Source organism: Cotesia typhae, unplaced genomic scaffold (assembly GCF_013202065.1).
Source record: "Cotesia typhae breed Kobodo isofemale line unplaced genomic scaffold, CoteBio_Ctyphae contig_11, whole genome shotgun sequence".
In the NCBI taxonomy this organism is placed as follows: Eukaryota; Metazoa; Arthropoda; class Insecta; order Hymenoptera; family Braconidae; genus Cotesia; species Cotesia typhae.
This window is the reverse complement of record NW_027423711.1, coordinates 3,901,218-3,914,074: the sequence shown is the minus strand read 5'-3', so window position 1 is coordinate 3,914,074 and position 12,857 is coordinate 3,901,218. Positions and strand designations below refer to the sequence as shown.

General features: G+C 29.4%; 1 protein-coding gene across 3 annotated transcripts in view; it reads left to right on the top strand.

Moving 5' to 3' along the window:
• The window catches only part of Ush (Zinc finger protein ush), a 99,884-nt gene that overhangs the window by 53,545 nt on the left and 33,482 nt on the right, over window positions 1-12,857 (top strand). The window contains exon 1 of one of the 3 annotated variants that reach the window (XM_074239337.1): window positions 3,349-3,516. The exons of the other annotated variants lie outside the window; for them this stretch is intronic. Coding sequence (XP_074095438.1) covers window positions 3,468-3,516 — 49 coding nt within the window. The 5' untranslated portion in view covers window positions 3,349-3,467. Of the gene's footprint in view, window positions 1-3,348; window positions 3,517-12,857 lie in introns of those variants that run through there. 3 annotated transcript variants of the gene reach the window in all.

The window sequence follows — 12,857 nt, the reverse complement described above, 5'->3', positions numbered from 1 at the left end:
AGAATTTTTATTTTCAATTTGAACTTGAAATTATTATTTAGTTTGGTAAATTTTTCATTCCTTTCGCTGTTATTTGCGAGACGAGCTCAAGGTTATAATGCATCCACTGAACAAATATTAAATCAAAAATATTTAAATTACTTGAATTATGATTGAATATTTTTGGTGAAAATTGAAAAAAAAAAAATTTTGATTTGATCCAAAAATAAATTATTTTTTCTGTAAAGTAATTTTAATAATAAATAAAAAAGAGAAGATAAAAAAACAGAGAGAAAAGAAAAATTTTTTTAAATACTAGCAAGAAGAAAATGCTCAAAGTATTATTTATCACAAAAAATTACACTTTAGCTCGAAAAAAATTACTCTACAGCCAAAATTTTGAAGTTGGAATTACAAAAAATATTTTTAACGATTTATAATTGAAACTGGAGGTATTTTAGCATGAGTCTGAGCTAAATGAGATCATATTCCTGGATTTTTTCCCTTCAAACGGAGTTACTTATCATCAGCAGACAGAGAGACCACTGTTGCACTTAGATATCTTTTCTGTATCATTCTTTCTCTGTCTTGCTCTCTGAAAGCAGTCTCCGTATACAGCCCTGGACCGTTCTTAACCACGAGGATCTCGACGAACAAGATAACACGGCGCCAGGGAGAGCATCTTCTCTTTTCAGCTCCAAGAGGCCAGCGGTCACCGACTCCGTCAAGCATCTCTTCAATTTAAATAAAAACTATTTGAAAAAACGAAATTTATTACTCACCAAATGAAACTGAGTCTCCGTTTAAACTTCAACTGTGTACCCAAAAGTGTTTTCCTGTATAATAACAGAAATTTAAAACTAATTAAAGAAGAAATCTATAAATAATCTCGATAGCAAGATAAACCGCGAGTTAAGCCAACAAAACATTTAAAATAAATAAAAGGCAAGTTTGATTTTGAAAGCATTAAATACATTGTTTCTATCCTTGTCTTGTCTACTTGGTGGCGTATTGCTCGCGTGGGCCCCCGAAGCGCGGGCACGGATAGGTGGCCACAGTTTACTATCAACTCGACCGATCTAGAACGAGGCCGATAAGCGTCCGGGTCCAAGCAAGTCCACGATAACGTCGCAACGATACAAACCCTGAACTATAACGTCAGCTCCTCCTATCCTTTTCTTCTTCTTCTGTCATCTTCTTATTCTCTGTTAATTTCGTTCCTCCTCTTGTTCACTTTGTAGCATTTCCTATTTTGGTTTCAAGAAAAGAATAGTCTAAAAAATCCAATTATTTATACTTAAACACTCATTTGATAATGAACGTAATTGATGAAATAGAAATTTTGATATAAAAAATTTTTTTATTGAATATTTATTTTATTTGAAACATTTCTCAAGCTGACGATAAAAAAACTCACGTTTAATCAGCTAATTTTATCCAATATTAAAATATGTAAACGGTATAAATATTTTAGAATCAAAATTTACAATTTTAAATTAAGGAGACCCACGCGAAGTAGTCAAATTTTTAAAACTTCCTGAAAATTTGTAAATTCAATCTACGCAGCCTAATAATTAATTTAAAAAATTAAAGAACAAGTTTCCGGGATATTTAATCAAATAATTAGGTTTGAAAATTATAATTTTTACATGTAGGTAAATGGAGATTCCACCAGCCGTGTATTTGGTTAAGAATTTAATGCAATTAACGATTTTAAAAAAATTTTATTTTCATTGAATTTGATTGAAAAAACAACAAGCTTTCAAGTGCTATATTTTTTATTAGTCAATTAAATGTTAATAATTATTTAATGAGTAAATTTTTCGTAAATTTCCTCAAAAATGTTATTAATTAATTTAAAAATGAATTTTAAGATGTATAACAAAAGTATTTCGACGTATTATTTTTTTAAAGACATTCTTTACACTAGGAGGGTACTTGGATCTCCTTAAGTTTCATTAATTTCTGTTCTCGAGAGTTAATTTTTGAATAACCCGCCTTTTTACTTAAGAAACTATATATTCGAGTAGAAGTGTATTACCACGCCACCTCTCGGTGATTTGAACGATACTCGATGTAGTATAAACGATAAAACGTAGAAGTGTAATCTCACTCCTAAAATAAATTTACATTTAAAAAAATAACCAATACGGCCGATCGAAGAGTTAAAAAATTATTGTGTAACTGCCCGTCAGAATATATTTATTATAATCAAACAAAACAACAGAGAACTACGAATTTCAAAATAATTTTGTGCATTGGTCACATGTAAAGATAAAAAAATAGATTTAGTTTAAAAGATTTGGTTTTTAAAACCTGGAGTGTTGTCAACTCCAAAACCTGTTTAAGGAATTAACGTAGTAAATTACTAAAACAGTTACTTTATATGATTATCTCGATTAATCGATTTAAAAGTTTTTTATTAATTCAAATTAACTTTTAAAAAACTATAAAGTTGTTTTGATTAAAGTAAAAAACATAATCATGTCTACTTATGTAAACATTGGTATAACTAAGCCAGTTAAATAATTATCGTTATCAGCGAAGCTACTGATTATTTGAAAATGGAATAAGTTGGTATAATTTAGTGCGGTGTATCACATATTTTTCAGTGTGATATTTTATTAGTTTTGTTCGTGTTATACGAACAGAAAGTATTACATATAGAGAGAGAGCCAAGGTCTCAGCTCGTATCGGCACCTTGGCCATGATTGAAGACAAGTTTAAAGTGGAAGAAAATGTTTACTTGGCTTATCAAATCTCCATTGAGACGTTCATGGACACGACAGACCGTGACAAAACATAAGAAAGAAAGGGAAGAAAGGAGATACTGAAGAAGAAAAAAAAAATAACAGTGATAACAACACAGGTAGCAGTCGCTGGAAGTTGAGGACTGTTTTCAGTAATAGTTATTCCGGCGAGTAGAAAACACCTCATTTCTTCGTCCCTCTTTCTTGCTGCTCTGCTACCGATTATATTATTTAAAAGAAGAAAAAAAAGTACTCCATATTTTTTTTTCTTATACTCTATTTTGACTCAAGTTTAAAATGTTATGAAGTTAGTTACGTGGTGATTAACACGAGAATGTTCACATGATTAGATAAATCGTAAAATCTATTTATTCGAATGGTTATCGTGCAATGTAATGTGTTTATAAAACGCGAGTTATTTTTTATTGCTAACTTGAATTTGAAGAAGAAAAAAAAATGACAATAATAAAGAACAGAACGAGATAAAAAGAAATAAAGAATAAGTAACAGATCACGACTTGGTGATTACTCATGGTTACTGCGTCTTCATAACAATAGCCGGTGGGCCACCCATGGGTTCGCGGTGATCAAGATCCTCACTGGCTAGTATAGTACGGAAGCAAATGAGAGAAGTCTCATCTCTCATGTGACAAAGTGACGTGAATCTTCTTAAGAATGTGCGGATTGTATTATTTACATTGACGGTTTTATTTATTTGCTTTTTTATTCATTTTTAAAATGAGCGTTATTCTTTGGAGACGAAGGACCTGCGTCAGGACGCTAATAAGTAAGATATTTCATTTTAGTATTTTTTCTAAAACAAATTTCTGGGTAGCAATTGACCTAGAAAGACGGGAAAAGTCTTAAAAAATTTTTTAGTAAAATTTTGCATTAATTTTTGAATAAATAAACAAAATTATATTTTTTAATTATTTTCAATTATTATTATTATGTCGTAAATAATAGAAGATAAATAATTACATATTATTTAAATTTTTATTTTTATTTTTTCAAGCTTGTGATATTTAAAAATTGCAAAATATTATAAGAGCAATTAATTTTGACTTCTAAATTATTCAAAATAAAGAATTTTAGATATTTTAATTGATTAAATTTTTAAAGATTGTTTCAATAAATAGTCACAAAAAATTCACATGATTTTTTCAAATATTTAAAAATTTTAATTAAAATTTTATTTTGCGAGAAAATTAAAAAATTTAATTATTATTTATTCAGTCAGTCTTTACATTTTATGTAAAATTGGAAAATTTGAAAATAGGCTTTCAATCGTCGCCTTGAATTTCTTTTTTTGGTTCAATGATTAATACTAAAATGACACTTGTTCTTTAATCAAAAAGCTCTCAAATTTTGTTGCTGAATTCGACAACAAAAGCCCTCTTTGCTCTCTAATAAAAACAATGTCAGTTATTTTTATCAATTGACATTTATGACTTTTTTCTATTTATTTCTAAGCAGTAAAAAAAACTATTAGTACTTGTGTGCTTATTTAATTACTTTTCAATCCATAAAGATCTCAAGTTAACCTAAATCATTGATCAATAATAATAACAACACACTGAGAATTTAAAATTTTTAATGACAAAAAATATTTTTGTAACTCGGAATAGCTTTAATTTTATTGTACGACAAAGTAATTATTGTAGAATAAAATATAATGCTTTACAACAAAGAATTGAAAATGAAAACAAGCTGTTTATTACTCATGTTCCGTGTTACTTTGTAACACAAAACAGTATACCATAAAAAAATTCTCAGTAATTTATTGATAATAAAGTATTGTCGTGAGATCGAAAACAATATACTCCGCATAGAGTACGAGATAAAAAAAAAACAATCATTAACGATTATCTCAGTATTCTTTTATTAACGATTAAAATCTCAAAAATATTTTAATAACCTATCTCTACTTTTATATATACATACTGATTTTAATCTGCTGTTATTACGTAAATTACATTATTACATTAACTGATTAATGACTATAAATATAAAGCATATCTCAATAAAATACAATACGTAACTTGTATCACTAAATCTTCAATTATAAGAAAAAATTATCATAAAATTTAGTACATCTATGCAGACACACATACATATTTATATATTTATATCTGAAGATCTTAAAGTTCAGGAATAACCCAAGTTATATCAAACCATCAATCTCTGAGCAATTTTATTTGAGAAACACGAGAGCTTACAGTTGAAACAAATATTATTGTGAAAAAAAAGCATATTTACAAATCTTAAAGTTTAAATTATTTTTGAGTCAACTATCACGATTGAAAGCCTGTTAGTATCTGTTGTTGATCTTAGCAGAGTTTTGAGTTGCCAAATATAACTACAATGTGAAATTTCTACGGCTAGAAAGTGTAGCAAGGAGAGGGAGAATAAAAGTAAAGGAATAGAAGGAGAAAATGAGATCAGAGTCATGGATAGACAAAAGAGAAAGAGATATTAAGGGGTGTATATGAACACCCAGAGGCCTTCCACGAAAAGCATCAAGAACGAAATAAAAGATAAAGGTAGGAAGATGAGGACGCCGGGTTAACCAACAAGCAAATTAACACGTGGGAGGATCCGATCGGCCAATAAGATAATTGTGCAACGAGGGGCTTCTCTTTCTATTCCACTAATTTTCTTTCTCTTTTACTCACTTTGCCTCCCTCTTATTTTAAAACTCTTGCTATCTTTATTTTCTCCCTTTTATGTACATTACGTTACATACGTTGCGTTACGTTACGTTACGCGATACATTACATTGCATTAGCCACACGAGTAGATCGGGGAGGCGTGTAGAACGATGGATGGATCGATTGATTGAGACAAGCTGTACTTTGAAGCCTCAAGTCTTGTTGGAATTTCATTTGCCAATAAATGTATTTGCAAAATCATCATAAATATGTGGATGATTTTTTTTTTTTTTTTTTTTTTTTTTTTTATCAAAATAAATCTTGATACTGTTGCTTATATTTTTATTGATTTTACTGTCAATAAAATATTTAACGATGAAATATTTTGACGAAATGAATTTGAAGCATAGACTAAGCAGGAAAATAGATTGAATGAATAGCGGATAGAAGGAAAAAGAGCAGGAGGAGGAATAAAAAAGAATAAAATAATATAATGAAAAATAAAAAATAACAGCAGCTTGTGAATTAACGACCTCTTGCACTCTTTGAATGTCTGTCCTATCTCTCGGCAGCAGGCACTCTCGGGGGCCCGTACAGACCAGGGAATAAAAATGCAAGTCGTCGTAGACGATAAGCAGAGTGAGCAGAGAGCGATAGAACCGGGCCAAACATTTACCCGCTCGACATGATAAGATGCCGTATCTCTCTTGAGAACTTGGTGTTTTTACGTTACTCTTTCTCTGGCACAGAGTGCCACCAACTACTGCACCACTACATTCAAACTACTATACATTGTATATGTATAGATATAAATGAAAAATACACGGTCGGTTTTGCATGCTGTATATATCAGTAGTTTCAACGACGAGAAATTATATTGCGATAGCTATTTTTAATGAACCTTCTTTAACTTCTCGACGACTTTTCATTTCTGATATGAGATCCTATTTTCTTGATATGCATTTCTTTTTTTTCAAGATCTGTTCTATTTTTTTTTTTTTTTATTTTTTATGTGTATTGCGGATATGAGAAATAGAATACAGAATTAATCTTCTGACGGAAAAAAAATTTTGGGTAAAATTTTTTGAATTATACCTTAAGGAAGATATTATAAAAAATTTGAAAAAAATATTGCATTGAGCACTTTTTGATTTTATTTAAAAATTATAATTTATATGTTTAAAAAATTGCAATGAAAATAAAGTTAGCCGATATTTAAAAATTTTTAGAATTTTTTTTTATTGAAAAAATTATCACAAAAAAATAAAAAAAAATTTGTACATGTAAAAAATTTCAAAAACTGCAAGTGCAATTTTTTAAATGTATTTTTTTGTTTTAATTAAATTATTAAAAAATTCAGAACGTCGGCTAACTTTAATGACATAAAATTGCACAGATATTTTTTATCAAACTTCAACTACAAATTTAATTTTTCCTAAAAAACACATTTTTTAAAATTTAATTTTTCAGATTTCTTAAAAAATCTTAAAAATCATTTGAACATTAAAAGAAATTCTAAAGAAAGCTCAACCACGAATGAAATTTCTAGTCCATACAAATGATTAACTGTATAAAAATAAAATGATAATGATACAGAATACGAACTGATAAAATGAGAATAATATGATTTTTAACAAAGATTATTGTTGAGAGAGACTTTCTCGTTTTTCCCTATAGCCATTCGTGATCCACGGGATCAATCGCTCACGATTCACGACTCAGCGGATAAATCAGAGATATCGAATACACTTATACATATACATATATATACTGGTTATTATTAAATCCATCAATTTTTTAGGGTGATGATAAACTAAAAATATGAGTAGATACAGATTATATTACAGAGTGTACTTTTAGTTTTGTTATGAATGGAATGTCGATGCTCCAGGGGTATTAGATCTCGAGAACAAAAAGGCAAAGGTGCTTGGTAGGGTCAGACGTATCCTTAGATCTAGAGCCAACAACAATTAGCTCGGAGGTCAAGGTTCGATCTGGAAGGTGGGCGTTTCGTCGAGGGAGACTCGAGTAAACAAATCATCACCAAGTCAGGGTGAACCAGAGTTCTATTATGTCTCGTCCGCAGGGAAAATTTAAGTATACTAATTCACGATATACATTTGTTAGAAATAATATTTCTTTAAATATATTATAAAATTTTTTTTTGACATTTAAAATTTTAAATTATAAAAATTAAAAATTTTATTTCATTAGATTTTAAAATTTATAAATTAATTAAAATGATTTTGATTGGATTGTAAAATCCATCAGTTTAAAATTATTTACAGAATTTTTTTTTTTTTTAACATAAACTTGGTTTCAATTTAATTGAGTTTTTAAAGAGAAATAGCCGGAATATTTCGAAAACAAAACTTTCTTTTAATAAATTTTAGAATTCTTCATCGATCAATTTTTGATATCGACCCAGTTTATTTATTGTGTACTCAGTGATTTCAATAACGTAAAAATAAAATCGATTCAAATTCGATTCTCGTACTGGATCGGGTTTATGTTATGTCACAATTTCAAGCGTTATTAATTATAAATTTTCTTGAATCAACGTCAAAGTTTTCTCCAAAAATAAACTAGTTAAGTAAATAAAATTAATTTCATTATTAAAAGATTAAGATATTAAAATTAAAAATGAAATAAAAATTACAAGGATTAAGATATAAATTATTATTTTATCATTAGCAATAAAATATAAATAAATATGATGTAGGAGAATGAACATCTCAATATCCTTACACTTAATAACAAGATACGATATTTCAATTAATTATCATGAAAAAAAAAAGTAGCTATATAAAAAAAGGAAAAAAAAAAAGTGGGCAAAGTAATGGATTATAAAATAGATTTATGATGTAGGTGTAATGGTCTGAGAGGTTGAATGGAATCAAGTGCAAATGGTTGCGATTAACACGTTGTTTGTATAGGCCAATGTATAATAACAGGTTGCATAGGTATCCAATAGTATCTCACGAAGGGCATCTCGGGTTCTCTTATATAGCGAGTCGAGGGTGAGATGGAGGGTACAGGTACTATAACAGTAAGGCTCATATCGGCAAGAGCAATATGACCAACTGAGGAACTGAGTGACGGAGAGGAGTATTAGTCTTGAGTATAAGTAAATAAGCGAGTAGTTAGACTGAAAGTTTGATAGGGACAGCAAGAGAAGGTCGAGTCTCGGGTTGTTCAGAGGTAAGACCTCTGCTTATGGATATATATATATATATATATATATATATATATATATATATATATATATATATATATATATATATATATATATATGTGTGTACTTCAGTAATAGCAATAAATGAGGATGAGAGACAGAGACGGAGATGAGAGGTGTGTGCGAAAGTAAAAATTTAGTATATCTACATTGGATCAGCTCTGTCTCTCTTTCTCTGCACCTGGCATCGTGATCTCCCTAAGGCCCTTCCAATTCTACTCCGGTCTCAACTCAGTACTCACCAAGTCAGATGTAGATGAACAAGAGGAAGGCGGAGGACACACGCGCTGTACCAAACAAACCAACCATCAGGCACCAACCTGGAGAGAATAGGATGATAGGATGCAGGATGGGAATTCAGTGATCATGTGGGAGCGAGGCACCCACCGAGTGAGAGAACCGTTTGCTGGAAAAGAGGGACAGGATGATCTCCAGTGTTGATATCATAACCCAGAGAAAGAGAAAATAAGAAAGAGACAAGAGGTGGGCTTATAAAACCTCTCCTCATAACTTACACGTTGTATACTGATCGTCCTGGCAGTCTGTGGCCGCGAAACGACGCGAGGAGTCTTTATCGCTGATCGTCATCTAAACAGCCGAGTAGAGGGACCAGGTTCAGTCTCAGTAGATCCCAGGATTCAACGTCCTGCCATTTTATCCATTTTTTCATTTTTTAAATGTCTACCCTTTTGGGTTTAATCAACTGTTAGTTTATCTAACTAGATTTTTTTTATTTATAGCCACTATCATTAGACAACTAGATCATTCATCAAATTTTAAAGCCTTTTTTTATTGATGCAAATAATTAATTTATAAAAGAATAATTATTTAATGATTAGAAAAAATTTTTTAATCGTTAATTCATTAAGTTATTTTTTTAAATTGACAGAAATAATTTTTATCAAATTATAAATCGTGCAATTATCAAAAAATTGCCTTCATAATTAATTACAAATAAATTCAAAATTTTTATAAGATTTTTTTGAAAATTTAAAACTTTGAATTGATCAAAAGTTTAAATTTTACGTGAAAATAATAAAAAAAATTTTTTACAAACATATTTTTTCTCTTAAAAGTGTTTTCAAAGAAAATACAAGAAATTATCACAAACAGATAAAAACGTCCGGATAAATCGGACCCTAAGTGATGGAAATTTATTAAAACAATATATAATTTAATCATGAATACAATTATTAATGTTCTTTAAATAACACCCGAGGTTATGAGAGATTATCATTATTCCGACTTAATGATTGTTGATTGTTTTTATATTGACGTTTTTGATTAAACAAAATCGGAAAACTCCTGGCAGACTTGCTATGTATTCTAAATAGACAAAACAGTTGTCCAATGACTAAAACTCTTTTATATCACCCCCTCTTATTGTAAAGCTCTGGTGAATTTTAACCGGTGGTGACTGGCGGTGGCGACCGCGTGCGCTAAGCGATAAGCCACCCCCGACCGCTACTGCTTCAACTTTCCGGGATGGATCAAGTCATTCCATTCGTTTTTTTTTGTTTATTTTTTGTTTTACACTCTTACACACCTTTGTTGGATTAATTTAATTGTGTATTGGACTTACCCAATTGAAATGATAAAAAAAAAAAAAAAAAAGTTTTTATTCCGTTATTTATTACTTTATTACTAAAATAAGTAAATAACTAAAAATATTTCAGGAATAAATTTAGGCAATAATATTTTAACGTACCTTAACACACACACAAATTGACGGGGTATTTTATAGGGGTGTATTTACGATCGCGATTCCTCTGGGCGTATCGACAGGAAGAGAAATAAGAGGGCGCTCTTATCTTCCAGTAACGACGCCTCGTTATTAATCGGCGTTCAACGGGCTCGAGATAGTACACCCAAAGAGTACGAGTAGGAAAAGGGGTGGAGAACCGTTGTATGCACCTTCACGCACCCTCATACCTTTCATAATATACTATCCTATCCTATCCATTATTATTATTATTATTATCATCATTACATTTTTTATATTTGACTTATAAAATTCTTTTCAAGTATCAATATCTCTGTTTTATACGTATAAAAGCAAATTAGACTATGGGGCGGTTAAAATCATTTAAAAAAAAAAAAAAAAAAAAAAAAAAACTGAATTGATGAAATATATCTTCTTATATATAGATTCTTGATCAAATAAATACGGTGTTCTTGTCGGAACTATAGAAAAGTCAAAAACATTTTTTGGTAATTATTTACAAGTGGGGTCACACCTATTTTTGGCCATATCTAGGTAAAAAATTAATTTTTTTTTATTCTGCTTGTTTTTAAGGCGGATTCATGGTGGTGATATCGAAAATATCAAAAAATTAATATTTTGATAGTTTTTTTGCCTTTAAAAGATGGAAAAAATTTTGGTTTCAATGTTTTTGGATAAAATTTATATTTTATCTTTTTTTGATCTATTTTTTTTTTTAAGTACATAAAAAAAACGAACAAAAAAAAATTGATCAATTAGATTAAGAAAAAAAAAAAAATAATTACCTATTTTTTCGTAAAAAAGATATTTTTCTACTTTTCAAATTTTTTAAAAATTGTAAAAATGAATATTTTTTTATAAACCTAGTTTGGATAATAAATTTTTGAAATCTTCCAAAATTAGTGAGTTGCTACGTCATCAATATGGCTATCTCCCAAAATAATTTAAATCTCAAAAAATCGCTGCAAGTACATTTTTTCAAACCTTTAAAAATATGTAAAAACTTGATTTTTAATTAATTCCAGTTTATGTAGGCTCTCGGAAGCTCATTTTTTGACTCGGGTCAATAGACTCTTTTCTTTTATTATTTATTTTGATATTAAGACCCAGTTACCAAGAAAGTCAACCATGCACCTACCCTACAACTGTATCCACATCATGCTTATACTCACCCTTTTCTTCATATCACTACCACGTTAACCAATGCCTCGGATGTGCGGGTAGTGATGATTTATTATTTTTATCTCAGTGGGTTCTCGCTCGGACGGTTTGCTGTAACCAATTCGAGCGAGAGACTGAAGAAAACGATCTGGAAGGTGATCTAGAGTCTGTTATCATCTGGATGAGTTCAAATCTTTTTCCTATTTTATATTGTAGGTATATTTTTTTAAAAATAACTGTGGATGAAAAATAAAACTTATGACTTTTAGTAACTTATAGTGGAAAAAAATTTTTAATTATTGCTGATATCGTTGGAAAATCCAGAGCAATAGTCGTAAGTCTTTAACGCAATAGACTTGGGTTCAATGCCCTGTATGAATTTCACTTTTTTGGTAAATGAAAATGAAACTGATAAATATTTTATTTATAATTAAAAAAGACATTTAAACTAAAAAAAAAAAATATTCAATCGTCTTGATTTAAAAATTTACTATCTTGAAGCTCGTTTTTTTTTTTGCTTTAAAAATTTTATATTTTTAGCTTAATAAAATTTTTCTTTAATCAAAATACCAAAAAAGTGTAATGATATAAATTTGAATAATTTTTGGTATTCTTGTAACAATTTGGTAGTAAATTTAAGATTAAAATTATAAAATGAATAATTCTATCTCTTGATCCAAAAGTTTTATGTTATTAATTGAAGAATTAATTTTTTGACTAAAAATAACTGAATATCTCGAAACAAAAGTAAAATTTTAAAAAGAATATTTTTCTTGTATCTACACTGAAAAAAAACTTAATTTGAATCAAGACAAAAAATTCTTGAATTGAATAAAATTTACTTAAACCAAGAAAAAATTCTTAGTTTAAGAATTTTTCTACTTAAATCAAGAAGATGAATTTCTTTTTTCTGTGTATTAGTTTTTCTCAAAGCATAAATTTATTCAGATTAAAACGTTGTAATCAATGTGACATAAAAAAACTGATGAAAAATAAATGTTTAATTTTATCGGGAGCTTAAAGTAAGAAATAAAAAAAAGGTAAAGGGGTAATGATGGGTCGCGGCGCATTAGCATAGACAATGGTCTTAAGTGGCGATAAGTCGTGTCTCACGGGCTTTTTAGTTCGACGGTGAAATGGGTTGTGGGTTATGTGTCGTAGTAAAAGGGGTGAGAAAGACGTTTGCTAGTTCTCGACCCTAACTAACGACTCGATGAAAAGCTCGTTGGTAATGTCGGGACTGGTAGAAGATAGTGTCGGATATTAGGCCTTATATTCACATTCCTCTATACATACATACCTACTTTCTATACCGTGGAATTAAACCCTCGCTGATTGCTAAGAAATTGCCCCAGTGA